The 25,097-nt window shown below is 44.4% G+C and overlaps 2 protein-coding genes across 6 annotated transcripts in view; one reads left to right on the top strand and one right to left on the bottom strand.

Annotated features, from left to right (window-relative positions):
- Nucleotides 1-12,764, top strand: part of STYK1 (serine/threonine/tyrosine kinase 1) — a 30,121-nt gene extending 17,357 nt beyond the window's left edge. For all 5 annotated transcript variants that reach the window (XM_065572060.1, XM_065572050.1, XM_005295722.4 and 2 more), the window contains 2 exons: nt 838-934; nt 3,306-12,764. In XM_065572060.1, coding sequence (XP_065428132.1) covers nt 838-934; nt 3,306-3,510 — 302 coding nt within the window. In that variant the 3' untranslated portion in view covers nt 3,511-12,764. The remainder of the gene's footprint in view (nt 1-837; nt 935-3,305) is intronic.
- LOC135973758 (C-type lectin domain family 1 member A-like) lies at nt 10,541-24,733 on the bottom strand. Its single transcript, XM_065558696.1, has 5 exons — nt 24,543-24,733; nt 19,382-19,480; nt 15,157-15,306; nt 14,634-14,785; nt 10,541-10,687 (listed from the first exon to the last, which is right to left on the bottom strand). The coding sequence occupies exons 1-5, from the start codon at nt 24,670-24,672 to the stop codon at nt 10,541-10,543; spliced, it is 678 nt and encodes a 225-aa protein (XP_065414768.1). The 5' UTR covers nt 24,673-24,733.
- Between the last annotated feature and the right edge of the window lie 364 nt (nt 24,734-25,097).

Genomic DNA, 25,097 nt, shown 5'->3' with positions numbered 1-25,097 from the left:
AGAGAACACAACAGCCTTCAGATGAGAATATCATTCTGCATTTACTTATCTAGTGTCAGATAACTTAAAAAAGAAAGGCTCTGTACCCTATTCCACACTTTTCCTGAGTCATCCAGTCCCCCTAGTTAGTCTGCAAACATTGCCCTAGAAATGAAAGGTTCCATATCCCATTCTTTAAACTCTGTGCTATCTCATCCCTGCAGATTCCATTTCTGATATTAAGCACATTTTTAAAGGGGCTTCTCCAGCAGTTATCTTCATATTCCCCAAATAAGGATGCAACTTATATATCTAAAAATGTGCCTCTCTTTTTCTGGCCTGACAAACATGGGAAGAAGAGAGAGATAGGAAAGACCAAAAAAGAATAAAGAATTTAAGGGATTAAAAGACTGCAGTTCCTGTGTGTGGCCACAGTGTGTCACCCTTATTCCTCACCTTCCTTTTCCCACACTCCATCTGGCCTCTTTATGCTGCACAATTCCACACTGTGGCTTAGGGCTGTCACTTCAGAGTGGCAAAAAACTGGGGCATCCAAACCATTTCATCCGGGACAGCGACGTTAAAGGAATCATTCATCCTGGAAAAATCTGGACAAAGGGCCACCCTAATCTAGCTACAGATGTTACTTTTGCTCTGTCCATTACCCTGGCCAGCCACCAGGTGTTAACCTTTCATGACTCATCACTCAGCATTTTTCTGAGGGGAAAGGAAAGTTAGCATCACACCCTCACTGGTTTATTTGTGGTAGGAAAGAGTAGAGGCCTCATGAAGAAGCTGGAACCTGGAAATCATTTTCCCTGATAGTTTTATCTTTTGTTGTTCACTTTTCTCTTCCAGGGGCTCCACCATTTCCTGAGGTGCCACCTTCTGATATCCTACAACACCTTCAGAGATGGAAGGTCATGAAGAGGCCCTCCACCTGCCAGCCAGCTATGTAAGGGGCTTCCTCTTCTAACCTGATCTGAGTGGTGGGGCTCATACTCTGCTCCCAGCTCAGAGCTGCATGGAGAAGCTCGTACAGCCTCGGTTTAGCAAATTTTTCCAGTCGCGCCCCTCTTACCATTCATGGGATTTATCTTCCCCCCATTACTTGTAATCTGAAGTAATCCCTTACTTCTGCACTGTTGCTGGCGATGGTGCTGTCTTTAGAGCTGGGCGCAGGAGAGCGGCGTCTGCTGGCCAGGGCATTCATGTTGTTTGTGGCATGGGAGCACTATTTTATTAATTCCACACCCATCTTGCAATACCCACTCTGTTCCCTGCTTCTGCTATTATGGCAGCAGGTCCGGTGGGACCCACGGGATCCCAGTTTCTTTGTGCTCCTCTCAGGGAACCTCTTGCACCCCCTTCCCCAGACGGGCACTGCCCCCCCCCCAGTTTGCGCACCACTGTTTTACAGTATTTACACTTACCCTCAAAGATCGCACACTGTCCTTGCTACTATTTCCTGAGGGTTTTCTTCTTTTTTCCAGTCTCAGTCTATATCTGAGCACTTCACTACCAGAAAGATGTTGACAGACTAGTGAGGAATTCTGAGAGTGATTAAGGGAGTAAAGGAAAGATTTGAATAGAGAGATTAGGAACTATTAGGAAAGGGATATATAAGACAGAAAATATCATAATTCCACTATATAAATACTTGGTATGGCCACACCTTCCATGTTGTGTGCAGTTCTGGTTGCCCCTTCTCAGAAAAGATATATTAGAACTGGAAAGAGTACAAAGAAAGGCAACAGAAATGCTTAGGGGTATAGAACAGCTTCCATATGAGAAGAGATTAAAAACCCTGGGACTGCTCATCTTGGAAAAGAGATGACTAAGGGGGGGATATGATAGAAGTCTATACAATTGTGAATGGTGTGAAGAAAGTGAATAAAGAAGTGTTATTTACCCCTTCACATAATACAAAAACCAGGGGTCACCCAAGGAAATTAATAGGCAGCAGGTTTAAAACAGACATAGTGAACTACTTCTTCACACAATGCACAGTCAAACTGGAACTCATTGACAGGGGATGTTGTGAAGGCCAAAAGTATGACTGAGTTAAAAAAATAATTAGGTAAGTTCATGGAGGATAGGTCCACCAATAGGTATTAGCCAAGATGGTCAGAGATGCAACCCCTAAACCTCTGACTGCTAGAAGCTGGGACTGAGTGACAGGAGATGGATCACTTGATAATTGCCTTGTTCTGTTCACTCCTTTTGAAGCATCTGGCATTGGCCATTGTCAGAAGATGGACCATTGGTCTGACCCAATTTTGCCGTTCTTATGTTCTTATATCTGAGGGGGATAGAAAGGACAAGAATATTTGTAGGATGTAAATAATAAGGGAGCTAAGTTATTTACTTTGGTACTGTTAAAAGAGAGTATTGCAAGGGCTAAACTGGATGAAAGTGAGTAAAGGGAAAGTTGAGGCTGGATATCGGGGAACATATAACAGCGAGGGACTATGGAACAGATTAAAAAAAAAGATATGTAGGTGCCTAACTCTCATAGATTTCAATGAGAGTTAGGTGCCTAAATACCTTTAAAAATCACACCCTATGAGACTAGGAAGGAAGGAAATAGAGGAGGCCAGTCACTTGGGACACTTAAAACTAGGACTCAAAAAAAGCCTGGAGAATAGACTAGGTAGCAATCATTTATTGCCTAGGGAGATATGGGAGGCTGGACTAGATGTGCTCTAATAGACCTCTTTAATCTCTTTGGGACTCTACTGTATGTAACTTTGACTGCCCAAAAGTCTCTTTCCTTCTCTTGAAGTTTCTTCTTGCCACTTTGATACCCCATCTGTCCTGCTGTGCTGTTGTTCCATCTGGGTCTACCCCAATCTGAACCTGGTTTTCTTGACTCTCAGAAATGAGAGGAAATGTGAAAGCGGTGATCAGGTCTTCCAAATGGTACAGGAGTCTCCTTGATGATAACTTGTCCATTCCCCCTGGAAATACGGGAATTCTCCCTTAAATGAATGAGTAATCCTAGTGGAACAGTACCTCCTGTGCTGACATCAGTCCTGGACAAAAGAGCTCCTGGATATCCAACAAGGAGTCCTGGTAGCGCTTTCAATAAGGAAGGCAGTTGTATGACTTAACGAACATGACCCCTCCTCCCCCATTCCATTTTCATAGATAAATTCTAATACTAGCAAGTGTGCAGATTTCAACGGTCCCTTATGCTAGCTGTGTATGTAGGTGACATCAAGGTGTGGTCTCCAGAGTTTTCAGTGAGGGGTGGGGATTCCTTTGTAGCATAATTTTGTCCTTGTGCCTCATTCCTGGCTTCTCACCACTCCTCTGTCTTACAGGTATGGTATCATGAAGTCCTGCTGGCGGTGGAGTGCGACGAACCGGCCGTCACCCGCAGAGCTGATCAAGCGCCTGCAAACAGCAGCCAAGAGCAGCAATGACCAAGTGGTGCTCCAGGTGCCTGAGCTGGTGGTGCCTGAACTATATGCTGATGTGGCTGGCGTTGATTTGGGGAGTCTCACCAGGGACTACACTGTGCTCTGAAGCATGCCTCTGTGTACTGGGAAGGCCTGGATCTCTGACTTTGCCCCTCTTTGGGGATACAAGGGGCTGACCCCTCTGGAACTCAGAATGAAGTGTGTATTGGGAGGGGTTCCTCTATTTTTTTTTTAATGCAGAATGTAGTTAAGAGGGTGGGAAGTTCTGAAATAAACACTAGAATCCAGAAGGGACTCCCAACTCACCACCTTGAAATTGAGAAATATATCCTGCACCACTCAAACGCCTGTCTACATTATGACTGGCTACACTGAAGGGGACCAACCAAACAGAAACAATCATTCTGAGTGACCTCAAGGTGGTTATGAAGGTGGCCTCAAGGTTCAGTTATGAAGTTGTACAGCTTTGAGTGAATGAAGTCTTTGACAAGGAAGCATTCCAGTACCACCATAGGGAGAAGGGGGTGGGGGTGGTAAAAAGTCTTGTCACCCATGACTCCCCACTTTTGCTGCTTTTTCCAGTCATACATGTGAAGAGAGGGCTTCAACCTGCAACAATGGCAACTAGGTGGACGGGACTGAAAGCTGTCTACAAGGATTTACAAGAGGTGGATACCATGGATGGAAAGGGATTGCTTTGGTTCCGAAGCATATAAGTGGAAGGAAGCTGGATGAAAATGAATGAAGGGAAATTACAGATGGATATCAAGAACCATTTCCTAACTGTGAGGATTTTTGGAAGTCATCCTACCCCCCCCCCTCCCATTCCACACCCCCCACCCCATTCCCCTCCAAGGAAGTGTTGGAAGAGCCGTTGCTTGAACATTTTAAAAGAAGAATTGGATGATGCCCTGAAGAATATGCTATAGGACACAATCTTGGAGTGGCCCTAGAGATAAGAAAGTGGATGGATTAGATGATACCAAATAAGTCTTTTCCATCTCTAACTCCTCTATAACTGAGGGCCCATTCAGATGAAGGGTAACATTGCTTTTAAACATTCCACCCCATGGATGGACCTCTCAGGTGCTTTATGCCATAACCAACTGCAAAATAGTGAACACTGTGTATTCTGATAGAATGAAATACCTTGAATGTTAAGGGATGCAGCAGAAATAGCTATATTAACGTACCTCTTGATGCAGGAATGCAGGATGTACCACTTGATGGAGGAATGTGTCTTGTTTTGTGGCGAGTGGCAGGGTTGGCGAGTTGTATGGGCCCATGGTGCCCAGGCTCCAGCAAATTCAGGGCCTGGGGGGCCCAGCTCCACCAATGTTCGGGGCCTGGGCTCTCCCTCGGCCCTGCCTGCCACCCCCACACGTCTCCCTTGAGCGTCCCCTGGCCCCACCTGCTGCCCCCGCGTGCCTCCCCCAGAGCGTCCCTGCCTGCCCTGGGCAGCGGGTGGCTTCCCCCTGCAGCTCCACATTGCACTTCCTCTCCGGCTGCTGCCGGCTACAAGGGAGCAGCGCTGGGGGCAGACTAAGGCAGCTGCTGCGCCTGCAGAGGGAGGAGGCACATGGCAGTCCCCCCACCCCAGCAGGAGACTCCAAGTCAACTCTGAGGGAGGAGGGGCTTATCCTGGCTGGACCTTCTGAGCAGCAGCCTGGGGGGGCTTCGGTGAGTGTCATGCTGGGGGGGCCAGGAGGGGCCCTCCCTCCCCCAGAACTCACTGCTGCCAGCACGGAGAGGGCTGGAGGGAGTCCTCCTCTCTTGCCCCCAGCCCCTGGACAGCCTTCCTGCTGCATCCCAAACTCCTAATCCCCGGCCCAGCCCCACACCCCGCACCTGCTCCCGCACCCCATTGCTCTGTCCCAGCCCAGAGCCTTGACCCAGCACCCAAACCCCCTCCCACACCCAGCACCCCCTCCCACACCCCAACCCCGTCCCAGCCCGGAGCCCACACCCAGCATCCCAACCCCCCTCCCACACCCTTTCTGCACCCCAACCACCTGTCCCAGCCCAGAGTCCGCACCCAGCACTCAAACCCCCTCCCAGAACCCGTACCCTTCCCACACCCAAACTTCCTCCCAGAGTCTGCACCCCAAACCCCCTCCTGCATCCAAACTCCCTCCCAGAGCCTGCACCACTCCTGCACCCAAACTCTCTCCCAGAACTTGCACCCCCAACCCCCTCCCACACCCAAACTCCCTTCCAGAGCCTTGGGGGAGGGGGGGACTTGGACCCGTTCTGGGCACCACCAAAAATTATACAAACCTGCTGCCCCTGGTGAGTGGTGGCTGAGGTATCAAAGGGTTGCTCAAGGGTAAAAGCTCCCATCCCACCATCTCAGGGAGAAGTCCTCACTGAGATCACACTGTCAGGGAAGGCATCTGATGAGCGTTTGTTCTCCCCAAGTGATGCAGAGCAATTTATTTTCTTGTACATTTATCCTTTCAGACTCTAGCTCCTGGAGTAATTGCTTTAGTTTTTTGAGATGTTACCTTATCATTGTAAAATACATCTGGTTACTCTCATGACACAGCTAATATGAAAACAATATGGAAATTACATGGATAGGGTAAGAATAAAAGGTGATGGTAGAGTATTGTGACAATTACATGGTGGTGATATCATCTGCTGTGTGAATAGCAGACATGGCTGCTCTGTGACAAATGTGGCAATGCCTTATATGTTGTGTGAATAAATTGATGATCACATAGCTATTTTGACTTAATGTTGTGACAGCATAGATACTCTGTGAATAACAACGAGCTGCTGGATTTGAAGTCAAGATTTAGTGGTGACAGAGGCTTTGGATATTATACTTTATATGGCACCCTTTGCTCGGGGCATGTTCAAGTGCATGTCATTTTACTGTGAATTTCAGGCCTTGTTTATACTAGGATTTTAGTCACCAGTATAGCTGCATTAGTGAGCTATACTGGTTCAGTGTGATTTGCATTGGGGAAGCTTATTCCAGTTGAGGGGAAGCTGTCCCAGAGCAAACCTCACTACACTAATGTCAGTTGTTTCTACACTAGTAATTTGCCACATGGCAACTACACTAGTGACTAACATCCCAGTGGAGAGAAGGGCTAAGTCTGTTTTTCACCATGCCACCTGCACCTCAGAAGAGTCTGCATGGAACAGGGATAAATGTATTAGAATAATCATATGGATTATTTTGCCTGCTCTATAGTCTATTTTATAATGAGTGACATATAAATCTTGTCTGAAAATATCTGGGGGCTTGTGGGTTTTTTTCTTAATAGGCATCAAAACTTTTACAAAGCTTGAGGGCTGCTAGTCTTGAAGTCAGTGGCATTTTTTACCATTCACTTCAAAAGATGCAGACTCAGACCCTGAGCAAACAGACTTTTCACATGAGGTGGCCACAGCTTTCTGTTTTCAGTGGAGCTGGGCGTACCATGAAAACATCCTTTGCTGGGATTATATTTCTTGTGGCATAGTAGTCTGATGTGAGGCTTCTTCTGCCTCTCCTGATGAAGTTGTTCCAGTTTGGATAAATAATTAAAGAGTGAGTGGAACAGGTGAACTGGACCCTGCACCCATTCTCTTCCTGTCCCATTGATTATTTAAGTATTTAGACACAGTAAAATAACTTTAAATACTGAGACAGTGACTCTAGTCCAGAGGTTAGGACACTCACCTGGGAGGGGGAGACCTAGGGTCTAGTCCCCCTGCTCCAGTCACTTTTTAATTATTTATCCAGACTGGGACAACTTCAACAGGAGAGATCGAGGAAGGTGACTATAAAAACAACCTTTAACCTCTTGATTAGAGCATACTGTCCCGAGTGATGGGAGAGCCTGGTGTTAATTCTTTCTCCCTATCAAGTGGGGGAGAGAAATTAAACCTGGTTCTCCCACATCCTAGACAAGTGCTCTAACCCCTGGTTAGAGGTAGGTACCACCACCTTCTACTCCATTTGCACCTGACTAACTCATTCTCACAAGAAGTGGCTTACATGCCTAAGCTGACTGCCTCCAGGACAGGGGTTCCTATGCGTGAATCGTTATCAGGGCTAAGCACCTCTGTGCAGTCTGGACTCAGGCTCCTATCTCCCTGAGTGGGGTGGGGCTTAGGACACATCCCTGCCTAGTGTGCTGGCTTCTCTGAATCCCATTCTGCCTGTCTCTCCCCATTCCTTGTATAGGAGCCTAGACACCTAACTCAGTGTGCATGTGTATCACAGTGTGTTCCTGTGTATTCCTAGATGCCCAAAAGTGAGGTGTTGCAATGAGCATCACAACATCTAAGGACCTTTTGTGAATCCAGGTCACAGTTCTTTGGTAGCTGGCTAGGGTCCATCAATACACTTTGGGTCAATACTTTTATTTCTTAAGATGCAATGAAGTATTTTGCTTTCCCAAAGTGAGATCCTAAGGTGATGACTGTTCAAATTCTATCTTGTAGGGCTTTCTTTCTCAAACAAGAGAATTTTTAAAGGGGAGAAAAAGAACAGCATATCACCCTATAGCAGTGTCCTACCCTGGGTGTGTTGCAGATATCATGTATATGAACTGGACGCTTATGTGCCTTCTTTGGCTGACACCACACAGGAAGTGGTAACTGGCTTGCACATGTGCTGTATTTCTCACCAAAGCTCTGCGGGGGTGGACATATGTATCTTTACAAGAGAGAGTTTCAATTTGAATTGCCTGACCACCTTGGGATTCACTTTGCTAAAATACTGGTTTGTCTTTTGTATCAACTGAGGTGTTCACGGTGCCTGAAAACTCCAGGTGCATGAGAGGCTTTGGTCAGCTAAAAATGTACATAATCTTGGAAAATTTACAAAAATATAGATGAAAATTCTTAGCACAGAATGGCAAATTTGATAAACAACAAACACCACAGAAAAGACGTTTTGCATGGGTTTTATTTGTATTTATTTGAGAGTAGAAAAGGCAAAATAAGTACAGCATTACAAAGAGAACCTGGCAGTTGCCAGTAGATTTAACTAAAGTGAAGCTTCTACCATACCAGTTCTGTTGAAGAGGAATATTCATGCTGAGGGAAATTCTCAAAGAAAAATGTGGTGTGTGTGTGTGTGTGTGTGTGTGTGTGTGTGTACCCACACACATGCATAAGGAGGTGTTAGGATTCTGTAGTCTATTTGAATACAAGGCATTTATTAGCCAGAGGGGGGCGGGAAGGCAGCAGTGCTATGGACTTTTTTCCATTTTTGTAGAGCAGCTTATTTCAGATGCAAAATATTAAGAGTCACTGTTTTTTCTCTTTCTCTCTCTCATACACTCTATAGTTCTTTGTCTATTTGTTGTTTTCCTTAACTGGAAATAAAAGTAATTTAGGCTGGAAAATACATATTTGAAATTTTTTATATGAAAGACATTATAAAGTCCATTAACTATTTATTCACGTGGTTTTCTAATTTTTCTCACTATGGTGGCTGATTGCCAGAATAAGGGCTAGATTCACTGCCAGTGTAAATGTCCACTAAAGAATGCCTGCCATCTTACACTGTCATAAATGGTGACAGATGTTCCTGGAGGTGGAAAGTGTCTCCAATCCCATTTGCTGAAGGGGGGAGGATTAAGAGGCAGAACACCACATGGTATGGTATTGCCGCCCTACTTTTGTGCTGCTGCTGGCGGTGGTGCTGCTTTCAGAGCTGGGTACCCAGCCAGCAGCTGCTGCTCTCTGGCCACCTAGCTGTGAAGGCAGCACAGAAGTCAGGGTGGCAATTCTGTGACTCCTCCTACAATAACCTTGCAACACTCCCCCCTCCCCAAACCTCCTTTTGGGTCGGGACCCCCAGTTTGAGAAACATTGACTTAAGAGCTTTACATGTTTATATTTTGCCATTTTAAAATACATATTCATGCTTTGTTCCAACACCATGAAATTTAAGATTTCAATATCTGAAACCATGAAATTCAAGTTTTTAAAACTGCTATGACCATGAAATTTGCAAAAATGGACTGTGAATTTGGTAGGGCCCTAATTATAAATGTGGTCCCAAGAAGTGTTTAAGTCACTCTCTTTCTGCATTTAGAAGAGGCCCATGAGATTGTATTGGTTTGTGAATGGAATGTGACCCTTTAGGTCTAGAGGGCTTGCTGCTTCCCAGCCCATCTAATCTCATCCTGCAGTGAAGTCATAAAGCTGAGCTTTTTATGTCTCAGTCCTTTCATTTCCTACTATATAGTAATATTCTGACATCACTCCAAGCTCCAGCAGCAGGAAGAACCATGCTGGAAGGGAGAGAGACAGACTATATCAAACAGTCGTTTAAAATAATGAGAGATAGGCCCAAGCTGTGGAATTCATATCCAGGTCAGAACTTCCCAAACTTCACAGGAATTCAGATCTGGTTCAAATCACTGGTTTGAGCTCAAAGCTCTAAAAAATGATAAGAGGAGGCATGTAGGAATGACAAGCCAAATAAATTTTAGTGTGCATAAAAACTCTTCTTTTGCTTTAAAATCAGTTCTAGAGATGAAACTCCTCTTTAGTGTGCTTGTGTTCAGCTCCCTGTGATTCTGAACTGAGAGATTCTGCTCTCATTTACAGAGGTGTAAATCAGGAGTAACTCCATTGGCTTCAAAGGAGTTACTACCATTTTACCTCTGTGTAACTAAGAGCTGAATCTGTCCTTTATTCAGGCTTGTGGGAGAAGTTTGACCAGATGAGGAACATTCCCAAGGATGTGGTGTATCAAATGAGGCTGCTGCTCCACATTCCTAATCAATCAATATTTGCCCCAATCATTAAAAGCAGTTTTGTTTAATAAAATTGTACATAACAATATATATTGTTTTGAAAAAGCCCAAGGGACCAGTCTCTTATAAACTCAAAGTCCTGGGTACACTTATCTTTGTTCCATTCTGCTTCATCTTCTTTTCTTGATGTCTTAATCCAGTCAGGCACTAAATCCGCCTCTCTTCTCACAGATAGTATATCCCAATTGCCAACAATCTCCAGCAAGGACTTTTTCACCTTGAAAATAAGGACAAACCCCATTCCGATAAAATTTATAATTATTTTCTGGGATTTGAAACCTGGAATGCAAAGTCAGATTTCACATTTCATTTAAGGCAGATACCTTTAATCCTACTGCAAACATGGGTTAAAATGCCAAGAGATACTTACAGATGAGAGGATAAAGTGGTGCCATCCTCCCACACCCACTTCTTAATGGCTGTGTCATATGACAGTCCAAACCAGTAATTTTCATGGTAACGAAGACCTTGGCAAACATTAGAAAGTTTAAATAACTCCTGCATTATGAAATCCTGTACAAGAACAAGAGAACTAATGTAAGTACTAAGTTTCTCCCGTTTGAATATTTCATTGGAAATGACAGGATTAGAGTAATTAATGTTAGTGCTCTTGCACAGTGATATGGATCATCACTGGAGTTTCATGCAGTTAATGATTTCACAGGCCAAAGATGATCTCACTCAGTTTGGAAAAATTATTGCCCTCAGGATATGCTAACCAAAAGGAAAATAAAAAGAATCAAGTGTCTCAGCTGAGTCCCTCTCTTTAGTGTCATGGAATAAAATAGCTGGCTGTCTATCAGGCCCCCATTCCTTTTTCTCTCCCATACTGGAGGCCTAGGTTTATAGTTGGTTCTCTCAAATAAAATTAAAGTGCTTTCAGAGTGTCGTGGAAAAGGTCACCCACGCATTGATTTTAGTTCACAGACTCAAGCCTGAGGCCAGTTTATTGCAATACATACCAACGCGTTGGGGTAGCAGTCCGAAAACTACCACCCCTAGCACAGCATGCAGGCTGCTTTTATTCCTTCAAACCGCAAGCATAGTACAAATAATACATCATTTGCGAGTAATAAGAGTTGGGGTCTGTCCCCTTTTCCTGGTACCTTCCTTATTATTTTACGAGAATTGGGTGCCTATTGGGTGGGGGGTCTCTTGGTGGTTTCCGTCATGGGTGGTACCTGGCACCAGTTGGAATGCTTTTCTCGTCAGGGTACATATTATTTTTCCGGGGTTTTACGGTTAAGGGCATAGGGGTTTATCACAGGACGCCCAAAGAAGATATATGATTGGCTAGTTTGGCAGTTAGCTGGAACTACAGGAGAAGTTGGCCTTTACTAGAAGCAATTTCTTCATATAAGCAGTTATTATGTTTCATAAACAAGCGGTTATTATGTTGCTGAGGCCTTTCGCATTGCTCCCTCCCCCTCCCTCCTCTGGTCATAACCCTTGACTGTATTTGGCAGGGAATTGTACAGCTTAGTCTTGTTCAGGCCCTGGCCTGTACTGCCTTTTGTAAGGGCAGTCAGTATATCGAGCCTCTGTCAGAGGGCCTGATTTTGGGCCTTCGGTGTTACTTTGGCTGTCAAAAAGAAGGCTACCCAGTTCTTTTTCCCCACAAGAGGATATTAGGAGACAATAGGCTAGATTCTCAACTGGTGTAAATCAGCATAGCTATATTATCCTCAATAGACTTAGCACCAGTTTATACCAACTGAGGATCAGACCCAGAACTTTTAACGTTTGTGAGGTTTATATTATAAATTGCCCAGAGCAGGAACTGTCTCTTTGTTATATGCTTATACAATACCTAGCACAACAGCACTGGGACTACGCTTTATTACTGAAATGCATATTTATTATTCAGTACATCTGCTAAAATGACCACAAACTTTATTGTTCATTGTCCATTGTCTCCCAGTAACTCAAGATGAAATTTTGACAAATTACGGGTAAAAATATACCTTTATCTAACTGCCATCCCTGTAAATTCAGCCTGGAGCCTGAGGGTCAGATCTTCAGATGGTGTAATTTGGTGTAGCTCTATTGAAGCCAATGGGGCAACATTGATTTACTTTACCTGAAGATCTGGGGTAAGATTTTCAAAAGCACCTAAATGACTTGGGAGCCAAAGGGCCATTTTGAAACGTATCTCAGGCACTTATGAGGCTAAGTTTCAATGAGGATCAGGCTCTTAAGTACTTAAGTTGCTTTTGAAAATGGGACTTTGACTTCCAAATCACATAGGTGCTTTTGAAAATTTTACCTCAAAGTATTACTTTTGTCACTAAGATAAGCAGCTCTGACTCCGACTGCATACACAAGGAGCTAATCTGTGAAATAATACATTGCCATTTTTATGAAGTCATTTGGAGAGTAGATCTGCACTTGTAAGTTTTCAGATCAGTAACAAAATATAATTGTAGCCATTAGCAAATCTTTTTGTCAACAGTCACCATACATTGTTTTCTTTATTTTCAGCGGGAAAAAACTGTAGTAACAATGTGGTAATTTTGTATTAATGGATGACAATGTTTATTTTTTTAATGGTTATCATTCCATATGAAAATTATATAATTTTAAAATGAAATAGTGAATATCCTCTCTTCCTTCCCTTATTTCCCAAGGCCTACGTTCATGGTGTTGTAGTTGTCCTGAGTCTCAATCATGTTTTCACCATTATTAATTACTATCAATTAGGGCTGTCAAATGATTAAAAACATTAATTGCAATTAATCATGTGATTAAAAATAAATTGTGATTAATTGCACAATTAATTGCGCTGCTAAACAATAATAGAATACCATTTATTTAAATATTTTTGGATGTTTTCTACATTTTCAAATATATTGATTTCAGGTACCACACAGAATACAAAGTGTACAATGCTCACTTAATATTTATTTTTAATTACAAGTATTTGCACTGTAAATAAACAAAAGAAATAGTATTTTTCAGTTCACCTCATATAAGTGCTGTAGTGCGATCTTTTTATCATGAAAGTGCAACTTACAAATGTAGAATTATGTACAAAAAACTGCATTCAAAAATAAAACAATGTAAAACTTTAGAGCCTACAAATCCACTAAGTCCTACTTCTTGTTCAGCCAATTGCTCAGACAAACAAATTTGTTTACATTTTCAGGGGATAATGCTGCCTGCTTCTTGTTTACAATGTCACCTGAAAGTGAGAACAGGCATTCGCATGGCACTTTTGTAGGCGACGTTGCAAGATATTTATGTGCCAGATGTGCTAAAAATTGATATGTCCCTTCATGCTTCAACCACCATTCCAGAGGACATGCATCCATGCTGATGATGGGTTCTACTCAATAACAATCCAAAGCAGTCCATCATTTTTACAGTGAAAATATTTGTAATAAAAAGAATATAAAATGAGCACTGTACACTTTGTATTCTGTGTTGTAATTAAAATCAAGATATTTGAAAATGTAGAAGAACAGCCAAAAATATTTAATACATTTAAAATTGGTATTCTACTGTTTAACAGTGTGATTAAAACTGTGATTAATTGTGATTAATTTTTTTAATTGCGATTAATTGTTTTGAGTTAATGGCGTGAGTTAACTGCGATTAATCGACAGCCAGGGCCGGCTCCAGGCACCAGCATTCCAAGCAGGAGCTTGGGGCGGCAATCTGCAAGGGGCGGCAGTCCGTGTGTTTTTGCCGCTCCAAGCAGCACGCCGAATTGCCGCCGTGGACGGCGGGGGCAGTCCGTGTGCCATGAGGGCGGCACGCACGTTTCTGTGGCGGTGGCAATTCGGTGGCAACTTCTATGTTCAGCTGCCTGCTGGGGCAATTCGGCGGCTTCTGTCTTCCGGCTGAAGACAGAAGCTGCCGCCAAATTGCCGCCGCCGCGGAAACGCGCGTGCCGCCCTAACGGCACTTCAGCGCGCTGCTTGGGGCGGCAAAAACAGTAGAGCCGGCCCTGTTGGCAGCCCTACTAACAATTATTTTTATTACTCCCAAAGATGTGCTAAGCAGAGAGCCAGCACGCAGCCTTAATGCTTTTAAGTTCCACATAAGCCTTCACAGTAAGTCTTAAGTGGTACTCAGGTGGTGCATAGAACATGTCAATTTGACCTTAACAGGACCCTAGTGTTCTGTAACAGTGCTGAAAATAGTCCTGTCCCATCTACCCTAGCAGTTACTTGTTTTTTAATACCAGTTGAAGGGAAACCAGTGGGGTTATTGTCAGTATTGGGCCAATGAAGCAAGCACTACCAGCACTATAGCCTGTTAGGAAGATAATTAAACAATGAAAAGCATTTCTAATAAATACTGCAGTTACATTGTGTTCTAAATAACGAATAGCTGCAGCTTTCCTTTAACCATATAACAGTGGATTTTGTATAGTTTATTCTGCTCTAGGCCATTTAGACATTTTTTATCTTGTTGAATTATGTTTGCCAGTATTAAAAAAGAAAGAAATATTTACCAGTTCTTCTTTGCTGTCTATCTGAAGCAGCTTGGAAGCTAGTGAAGAGCAATAATCTTTACTCTTTTGCCAAATTTTAAATTCATTAGAAAAGTGGAAGCAATCCTCTCCGTGCTGTAACCATTTATCTGGACAAAGGCGGCATTTGGAGCCTTCAAAACAAAACCAAGTTGATGATTACACCATATTTATCAGTCATTTGAGGGTGATGCAGTTTAATTTCAGAGTAATTTACCTAGCAAAATATCATTCTATGGCTGGAAAATTTGCATTTTAACACTCTCCAGTACCACTCACCCATCATTATTTTTTCGGTCTATTTGTAATGGGACTTATTGCCAAAAATGGCATTAGCTGTTGCGTGATTAAGGGCCTTACCCTACTCCCATTGAAGTGTCAATGGCAAAATTATAATTGATTTCACGTGAGCAGAAGCAGGCTCCAAGTGTATTCAAACATAGTTTTGCATACAATTATGAAACTGCCTTGGGGTGACAACAGACTCCCCAATATGGTTTAGTACCTCGGTAGCTTGCCAGCTGCTGGACAGCCTCTGAAAGGTTTAAGTTCTGTGCTTGGAGACACTCCAGCTGCTGGGTGAGGTTCTTCAGGTTTTCCCTCTGCTGGGTGAGGTTGTCATACTCTCTGGCTTCCAGGCAGGACAGCTGAGAGGCTTCAGATCAGAATAAGGGAACAAAACATTGTTTTTACTGGGCCATGGAGGAAATGAAATAATCAACAGAACAATGATCACTGTAACAGCTGTAATGTTTTATATTCTACATCATTGTCCTCCCTTCAGCCACTGCAGGCTGCTGCAATGTTTTTGGTCTAATTTTGCATCATAGTTATCTTGAGGCAGAGACAATGGGCCATATTCTGATCTCACTTAGACTAGTGGGTGATGGGGTGTGTACCCCACGCTGGCACTGAAAGGGTTAAGGGTAGCTGGAGAGCTCAATTATGGCACCTTGTGGCAACTACAGTGTGTGTCAAGCCTAGTTAAGGATGAGTCCCAGCTCGGGAGGAGCTAAGTGGAAATATAAAGGAAGGGCTTCAGGATAGTAGGGAGGCAGGAAGCCCAGGGAGACCAGGCCTTGGGATTCTCTTCTAGGAAGGGAACTCTGGTAAAAGGTCAGGAGAGACACAGGGAAGCCATGGTGGTGGAGTGAAGTCCTGTAGTGATCTATGATAAAAGGGCAAGAACCAACCTCCAAGAGAAAGCTCTGGGAGACATTGCTCCTTACAGGAGCTGGAAAGAACTCGTTGAGCTTGGAAAGGGGCTGTGGAAAAGGACCTAGAGACAGGCCAAGGTAAGAAGCAGTCCTGGGAGGCAGTAAACCCTGATATATGGGGTAAGGACTATTGAAAGCCTGGAGACAAGGGGTGTAAGGAACACTGGGCCCAGAATCGGGGGGCCAAAGAGCTGGCATAGCATCTTTGGACTATTAATTGTGGGACTTTCTTACCCTGGAAGGGATGGGACTGAATGCAGCCTGGCTGGAAAGCCAAGTCATAAGAAGAATCAGACCATTGCAGGGTTGGAGTGGTTGTTGGCAAGGGGCACTAGACAGGGGAGTTGGAAGAATTTGTAGAGTGGGGTTGCTGAGAGCCATTGAACCAAACTGTAAATCCTTGCCAGGGGATGCAGCAGAACCAGAGGTGAAAGTAAGCCGGTCCAGTACAGCATACCTGCAAGAGCCGGTACACAGCTGACCATACCGGCAGGGGGCAGCTTCCCCAGGCTGGCAATTTAAAAGGGTCCTGGCTGCAGGCAGCGGCCAGAGCCCCTGGCCCTTTAAATCACTGCCAGAGCTCTGCTGCTGGAGCCCCGGGGTAGTGGTGGCGGCCGGGAGCCCCAGAGCTCTGGCAGTGATTTAAAGGGCCCAGGGCTCCCAGCCACTGCTACCACAGCTTGATCCCCGGGGTCTTTAAATCACCGCCACAGCCCCACTGCCAGAGCCTCGGGGTAGTGGCCAGGAGCCCCGGGGTAGTGGCCAGGAGCCCCGGGGCTCCGGCGGTGGTTTAAAGGGCCCGGGGCTCCTGGCTGCCGCCACACCTACCACTACCATGGGGCTCCGGCGATGACTTAAAGGGCCCAGGGCTCCCAGCCACCCCTACTGCAGCCGGCGGCCCAGGCCCTTTAAATCGCGATTTAAAGGGTCCAGGGATTTAAATGCCCCACCTCTTCTGGTTGAGGCCCTGCCCCGGTCAGGACTCCTGGCCCTGCGTACTGGTAAGTCCCTTAAGTTACTTTCACCCCTGAGCAGAACCCCCAGCATCCCTAGTTCCAGCATCTATGGCACTAGAAATGGAGAGCCTGCTACACTCAGCCATGAGCAGGGATGCTGATTGGTGAAATCAGGAGAAACTGCACTGAGGTAAAACCATTGTAGATCAGATCAGAATCAGGCCTCACCTATTTATATTTGCTGGAAAGGAGCCATGTACACCTACAGTGCTGTGGTATTGTAAAAGAAAGTTTTATAATGAACATTACTCCAATGTGAGAGTCAACCACTTATGATAAGAAAATACTCCATTTCAAGATGTCCATCTCCTGCCTGGAGAACATCTTAGGACAAATTATATGAGAAGAAAGGGGAACTGAAATTACCTGAGACTTGCTGACAACATTCACCACTTTGCTGCAACCCACTGAAGGTTTATGACTCAGCATAATCAGTTAGCAATGAATTAGGGTGAAGAGGCTGAAGAATAACATTGTGTTTAATGCAGCAAAGAGTCCTGTGGCACCTTTAAGACTAACAGATGTATTGGAGCATAAGCTTTCGTGGGTGAATACCCACTTCGTCAGACACAAGGGCAATGTGTTTAATGTATATCTGGAAAGAGAAGATATCCACCTGGCTTTGGTAAAGAATCAGACATCATGAAGGAATGTTTCTGCCTGAGTCAATCATTCCCTGATGTTCCGCATCAGCAGATAGAGATGAAGAGAAGAATCAAGCCTACAGAAAGCAAGTGAAAAACTGGAAGTGCCCTGAAGAACCAGTTTCCTGGCTGTGCCAAATGAAGCAGAAACCTGCATAGCTTGCCAAGATAATGAAGCAGAAGTTAATGGCTGGACAGTGTGTCACTGGGAAGCTAGTCTGGGTATTGTGTAAACAGGTGAGCTAGCAAATGTGCAAAGGAGCAAACAGATTTCAAAGAGTGATAAGCAGATAGCAGTCAAAAGAACTGACTGGTAAAATGAGAGTAAAATGAAAGTACCATTAAATAGAAAAAGAGATTGATAAATGGCACTAGCCAAGGGCTGGTTAGATGAAACACTTAACTTGTGACATAGTCATGTTTTCATGCATATTTAACCATATTTCATGCATCTTTAACCATATTTTCATAGAGGATAGGTCCATCAACAGCTATTAGACAAGGTGATCAGAGACACAACCCTATGCTCTGGGCGTCCCTAAACCTCTGACTGCCAGAATCATGGACTGAACGACAGGGGATGGATCACTTGATAATTGCCCTGTTCTGTTCATTTTCTCTGAGGCTGCTGGCATTGGCCATTGTCAGAAGACACGATACTGGGCTAGATGCACCATTGGTCTGACCTTGTATAGCTGTTCTTATGCTCACATGTGAATATCAATAAAGGGGAAAGATACTGGTGCAAAAGGGAAGAACGAGGAACCAATTCTGATGAGTTTAACGAAAGGCCACGGCAACAAAGACCTGTCAAGGATTAGAGTCCTAAGAGCAGATAAGTGAGGAGAAGTAGGATTTTAGGGTCAAGATCAGAGCTGACGGAAGAGAGGATAACTGATAGCAAAGAAAGTCAGCAAAATCCTGGAATTCCCTCCAGAAGTACTCAGCTGAGCAGAGCAGATGTAATGGTGGGGAGGAAGAAGCCAAGGCTGGGGCCTGTGCTGCTGACAGGAATGGTTTAGGGGACCAGCATGGTCAAGGCGAAAATGGCAGGGACAGTAATAACCATGCAGCCATCAGAGCTGGAGGCTGAAAGGGAAGGAATGAATTGGAGGAGCTGAGCAGCTGCTACATTAAAAGTTGTGGAATGCAGGAAGGGTGAGTGAGAAGGGAGAAAGAGTTTCTTTGCCTCTGCCTATTGCTCTACCTGTTGCGTATCTCTTCTGTTTTCTTAAGTAGTCCTTCTATTCACAATCCATTGGTACCTTTGTCAACAATTTACAATAATTATAAGAATTCAGGAGAGGTAAGAATCAGAGATCTGGAGTAACCGAGGGACAATGGAAGAGGAGGGAATGGAAGGGGAACAAGGATGCAGATAGAACAAAAGGGGGAGAAAGAGAAGGCAGTGGGGGAAGTGACAGAAGGGGAAGGGGACAGGGCAGAAGGAAGAATGGAATAGTCCAGAGTGGGGTATAAAAGGGGACAAAGAAGCAGAATGGAGAGGGACGGGAATAGAGAGAATCATCAGTCTTCCCCTATGTTGAGCCAGCAGGGCCCAGGCCCAGGCTGTGGGTGACAGATAAGCACAGGAGACTAATGCCCTGATATGTATAGGGGTGGGGATAACCTACTTTGGATTTAGGGTTTTGTACCTCGTTAATACTTGCATTTGGCATGGTTTATAGGCCAAATTCTCTGCTGGTATAACTCCACTGGAGACAATGGGAAGAATTTGGCCCTATATGTCTAAATGCACATACATTAGGAAATATGTGAGTTGGTTTCCCCTGCCGTGGCTGTATGTTTATAAGCAAAATGATCACCCTTAGTATCTACCTGCTGATACTTACAGTTGGCATCAAAGACCCTCGCAGTTATTAGCAAAGCCAAACAGAGGATCTCAAGAATCACTGCAATGAGCCACCATTGTGGAGATGGTGATGGACACTCTAAGAGGGAGAAAAATAACAGAAAGACAGGTGGAAGAACACAGGGGCAGGCTGAAAAGTAATTGCACTGTTTGAGTCCAGGTAGGGAGCCCATGGCTGGAAATTGGAAAGGCCAAGCTAACCAACATACCCCTATGCCATTAGAACGTGTTGTGCAATGCACTCTTAACCCAGCTGGGGAGCACTGGCCAATGGGCCCCTTCACTACTGGCCAACATGCCTCTCTTCTCTCCCATAAAAGAATAATTTGCTGATGTGTGATTGTGATGCTCTATACCTCGGGGGAACACCCAGCACCCCCATGTTCATCCTTGTAATATGATTGTGTGGTATCCAGTGCAAAGTTTGTCATGTCAGGTGTCTTTGCAAGGCTCATGATGCACTGAGCATTGTTGTTACAGTAATGTTATAGGTTATAATTTCATGTATGTAGTTATGAGGCTGAAAATGTACCCTCATGGCTTAAAATAACCCCAGGCAAAAACTCTCCAAGAACAGAAATACATTCACACCTCATCAGGGCACGTATGGAACAGACCCAGCCCAGCCTCACAGGAACAAAGGACACTGGCCTAGGCAGCAACAAAAGGATCTGTTGGACTCTTGAGTGAGTCACCACCCCTTCCTTTGGCCAGTTTGGGACTGCAATGAAGTAATGCTCACCTGAATCTGAAGCGGAGTCGGCAAAGCCAAGAGGGAAGAAAGAACATTATAAAAGGGAGAGACATTTACCATGTTCTTTCTCTCTCTTCCACCTACGCCTACAGACATCAACACCAAGCAGCTGAAGCCCTGATCAAAGGGGAGAGGCCGGGCTGAAGAGCAACCAGCCAGCCTGTGGTGAGAAGCATCTACGTTTGTAAGGGCATTGAAAGTGTTAAGATCAGCTTAGAATGCATTTTGCTTTTATTTCATTTAACCAAATCTAACTTGTTGTGCTTTGACTTATAATCACTTAAAATTTATCTTTGCAGTTAATAAATCATAGAATCATAGAATATCAGGGTTGGAAGGGACCTCAGGAGGTCATCTAGTCCAACCCCCTGCTCAAAGCAGGACCAATTCCCAACTAAATCATCCCAGCCAGGGCTTTGTCAAGCCAGGCCTCAAAAACCTCCAAGGAAGGAGACTCCACCACCTCCCTAGGTAACGCATTCCAGTGCTTCACCACCCTCCTAGTGAAATAGTGTTTCCTAATATCCAACCTAGACCTCCCGCACTGCAACTTGAGACCATTGCTCCTTGTTCTGTCATCTGCCACCACTGAGGACAGCCGAGCTCCATCCTCTTTGGAACTCCCCTTCAGGTAGTTGAAGGCTGCTATCAAATCCCCCCTCATTCTTCTCTTCTGGAGACTAAACAATCCTAGTTTCCTCAGCCTCTCCTCATAAGTCATGTGCTCCAGCCCCCTAATCATTTTTGTTGCCCTCCGCTGGACTCTTTCCAATTTTTCCACATCCTTCTTGTAGTGTGGGGCCCAAAACTGGACACAGTACTCTAGATGAGGTCTCACCAATGTCGAATAAAGGGGAATGATCACGTTCCTCGATCTGCTGGCAGTGCCCCTACTTATACAGCCCAAAATGCTGTTAGCCTTCTTGGCAACAAGAGCACACTGTTGACTCATATTCAGCTTCTCGTCCACTGTGACCCCTGGGTCCTTTTCTGCAGAACTGCTACCTAGCCATTCGGTCCCTAGTCTGTAGCAATGCATAGGATTCTTCTGTCCTAAGTGCAGGACTCTGCACTTGTCCTTGTTGAACCTCACCAGGTTTTTTTTGGCCCAATCCTCTAATTTGTCTAGGTCCCTCTGTATCCGATCCCTACCTTCTAGTGTATCTACCACGCCTCCTAGTTTAGTGTCATCTGCAAACTTGCTGAGAGTGCAGTCCACACCATCCTCCAGATCATTAATAAAGATATTAAACAAAACCGGCCCCAGGACCGACCCTTGGAGCACTCCGCTTGAAACCGGCTGCCAACTAGACATGGAGCCATTGATCACTACCCGTTGAGCCCGACGATCTAGCCAGCTTTCTATCCATCTTACAGTCCATTCATCCAGCCCATACTTCTTTAACTTGGCGGCAAGAATACTGTGGGAGACCGTATCATTGCTAAAGTCAAGAAATAACACATCCACTGCTTTCCCCTCATCCACAGAGTTGGTTCTCTCATCATAGAAGGCAATTAGGTTAGTCAGGCACGACTTCCCCTTCGTGAATCCATGCTGACTGTTCCTGATCACTTTCCTCTCCTCTAAATGTTTCATAATTGATTCCTTGAGGACCTGCTTCATGATTTTTCCAGGGACTGAGGTGAGGCTGACTGGCCTATAGTTCCCCGGATCCTCCTTCTTCCCTTTTTTAAAGATGGGCACTACATTAACCTTTTTCCAGTCATCCGGGACCTCCCCCGATTGCCATGAGTTTTCAAAAATAATGGCTAATGGCTCTGCAATCTCATCCGCCATCTCCTTTAGCACCTTTGGATGCAGCGCATCCGGCCCCATGGACTTGTGCACGTCCAGTTTTTCTAAATAGTCCCGAACCACTTCTTTCTCCACAGAGGGCTGGTCATCTTCTCCCCATATTGTGCTGCCCAGTGCAGCAGTCTGGGAGCTGACCTTGTTCGTGAAGACAGAGGCAAAAAAATCATTGAGTACATTAGCTTTTTCCACATCCTCGGTCACTAGGTTGCCTCCCTCATTCAGTAAGGGACCCACACTTTCCTTGACTTTCTTCTTGTTGCTAACATACCTGAAGAAACCCTTCTTGTTACTCTTAACATCTCTTGCTAGCTGCAACTCCAAGTGTGATTTGGCCTTCCTGATTTCACTCCTGCATGCCTGAGCAATATTTTTATACTCCTCCCTGGTCATTTGTCCAATCTTCCACTTCTTGTAAGCTTCTTTTTTGCGTTTAAGATCAGCAAGGATTTCACTGTTTAGCCAAGCTGGTTGCCTGCCATATTTACTATTCTTTCTACACATCGGGATGGTTTGTTCCTGCAACCGCAATAAGGATTCTTTAAAATACAGCCAGCTCTCCTGGACCCCTTTGCCCTTCATGTTATTCTCCCAGGGGATCCTGCCCATCTGTTCCCTGAGGGAGTCAAAGTCTGCATTTCTGAAGTCCAGGGTCCATATTCTATTGCTCTCCTTTCTTCCTTGTGTCAGGATCCTGAACTCGACCATCTCATGGTCACTGCCTCCCAGGTTCCCATCCACTTTTGCTTCCCTTACTAATTCTTCCCTGTTTGTGATCAGCAGGTCAAGAAAAGCTCTGCCCCTAGTTGGTTCCTCCAGCACTTGCACCAGGAAATTGTCCCCTACACTTTCCAAAATCTTCCTGGATTGTCTGTGCACCGCTGTATTGCTCTCCCAGCAGATATCGGGGTGATTAAAGTCTCCCATGAGAACCAGGGCCTGCGATCTAGCAACTTCTGCTAGGTACCAGAAGAAAGCCTCGTCCACCTCATCCCCCTGGTCTGGTGGTCTATAGCAGACTCCGACCACGACATCACCCTTGTTGCTCACACTTCTCAACTTTATCCAGAGACTCTCAGGTTTTTCTGCAGTTTCATACCGGAGCTCTGAGCAGTCATACTCCTCTCTTACATACAACGCATCTCCCCCACCTTTTCTGCCCTGCCTGTCCTTCCTGAACAGTTTATATCCATCCATGATAGTACTCCAGTCATGTGAGCCATAAATTTGGTTGTTTATTCTACCTGAAGCAGTGTGTTTGGTTTGAAGTGTGTCAGAGATTCCCCTTGGGATAACAAGCCTGGCACATATCAATTTCTTTGTTAAATTGATGAACTCATATAAGCTTGCAGCGTCCAGTGGGCAGAACTGGACACTGCAAAATGGCGGTTTCTAGGGTTGAGTCTGGGACTGGAGATATTGGCTAGTTTCATTGGGTTGCACAATCCAAGGAGAAACTTACATCCCAGAGGCTGTGCGTGAACAGCCCAGGAGAGGGGTTCTCACAGTAGAGCAGGGTAAGCCTGGCTCCCAGAGTCAAGGATTGGAGTGACCTAGCAGATACCCGTCCGGATAACATGAGGGGAACATCACAGGGATATATTGCAGTGATTTCCTAAGTAGTTCAGTGGAAACACCAGACTACCTGACTTTTTTTTATAATTTGTGACAGTGAAATTTTGCAACTGCATAGAGAGAGACCTGAATTACACATTAGTGCGGACAGAAAAAAGGTTTCAACCTGTTTATCCTCACTTTACTAAAATTCCTATTGAAAGGGGTAGAATACCCCATCACTTCCATTCTGTGACATACCAGAAGGAAAAACAGCAGGGAGATTAAGTGTAAATGTTGAAACTTATTTCCTGAAACAGAGAGGCAAGTGAGTGATGTTGGTTATCTGTTTTAAAAATGAATGGAGCATTTAACAACACTACAGTTATAAGCACATTTTAAATGCTTAGATGATAGAAAAGATTCATAGTCCAAGGCCACTGTGTTAATCTAGTCTGACCTCCTGTACAACATAGGCCATAGAACTTCCCCCAAAATAATTTCTAGAGCAGATCTTTTACTAAAACTTCCAATCTTTCCAAAATTGCCCATGGTGGAGACCCCACCACGACTCTTGGTAAATTCCAATGGTTAATTATTCTCATTGTTAAAAATGTACTCCTTATAGTAATCAAGTCACCCCTTAACTTTCTCTTTGTAAAATTAAATAGATTGAGCTCCTTGAGTCTATCACTAGAAGGCATGCTTTCTAATCCTTTAATCATTCTCCTAGTTCTTTTCTGAACCCTCTTCAATTTTTCAACATCCTTCTTGAACTGGACACAGTATTCCAGCAGCGATCTCACCAGTGACAAATGCAGAGTTGAAATAACTTTTCTACTCCTACTCGAGTTTCCCCTGTTTATGCATTCAAGGATTGAATTAGCCCTTTTGGCCACAGTATCACAGTGATATTCAGCTGATTAACCATCACAGCCCCCAAATATTTTTCAGAGCCACTGTTTCCCAAATAGATGGATAGACTTCTAATAAGCTGATAATTAGATAGGTAAGTGGTACCTGGAGATCTGAAGGCAGAAGCTGGAGTTTGTGAATAGAATTTTATAGTGGTGCATCCATCCTCATTCTCCATAGCTAACCCGCTGCTGCTCCTTCCTGGCAGGTAGATACCCTTGACAGATAGGCACATTGGCTGTTCAGTTATAAGAGAGAAGAAGTAACTTATAGAAGAAATATTAATGACCTTTGAAGGTTCTGGCTGAAACCACACAGGAAGTCGCAGACATATGCTGCTAACTTAATGTACTGGCGCTACCCAAAATGTTCAGAGCAAAGGGGTTTTCATATCTTTAAGAAGTAGAGTGATTCTGACAGTATTAAGGGATCTAAGATTTGACTTGTTTTTTCTCAATTCTGTTTCTAAAGTGCATTTAATTTATTTATAAGCACAAATTAGATTAGTAATAATACCAATTCTGGTGACAGTAGGTGGGATGATGGAAAGCTGTCAGGGCAAGATATATTTAGGTCATTCTGTGAAGAATCTAAGAATCCTCTGTCATGAAGAACTTTCATAACTTAATGGAGGCTCTGAACTGATTTGTCCAGCCTTGA

The sequence above is a fragment of the Chrysemys picta genome, chromosome 1 (genome assembly GCF_011386835.1).
Source record: "Chrysemys picta bellii isolate R12L10 chromosome 1, ASM1138683v2, whole genome shotgun sequence".
Lineage (NCBI taxonomy): Eukaryota > Metazoa > Chordata > Testudines > Emydidae > Chrysemys > Chrysemys picta.
The sequence above is the reverse complement of the archived record's forward strand: the minus strand, read 5'-3'. Positions and strand labels throughout refer to the sequence as shown.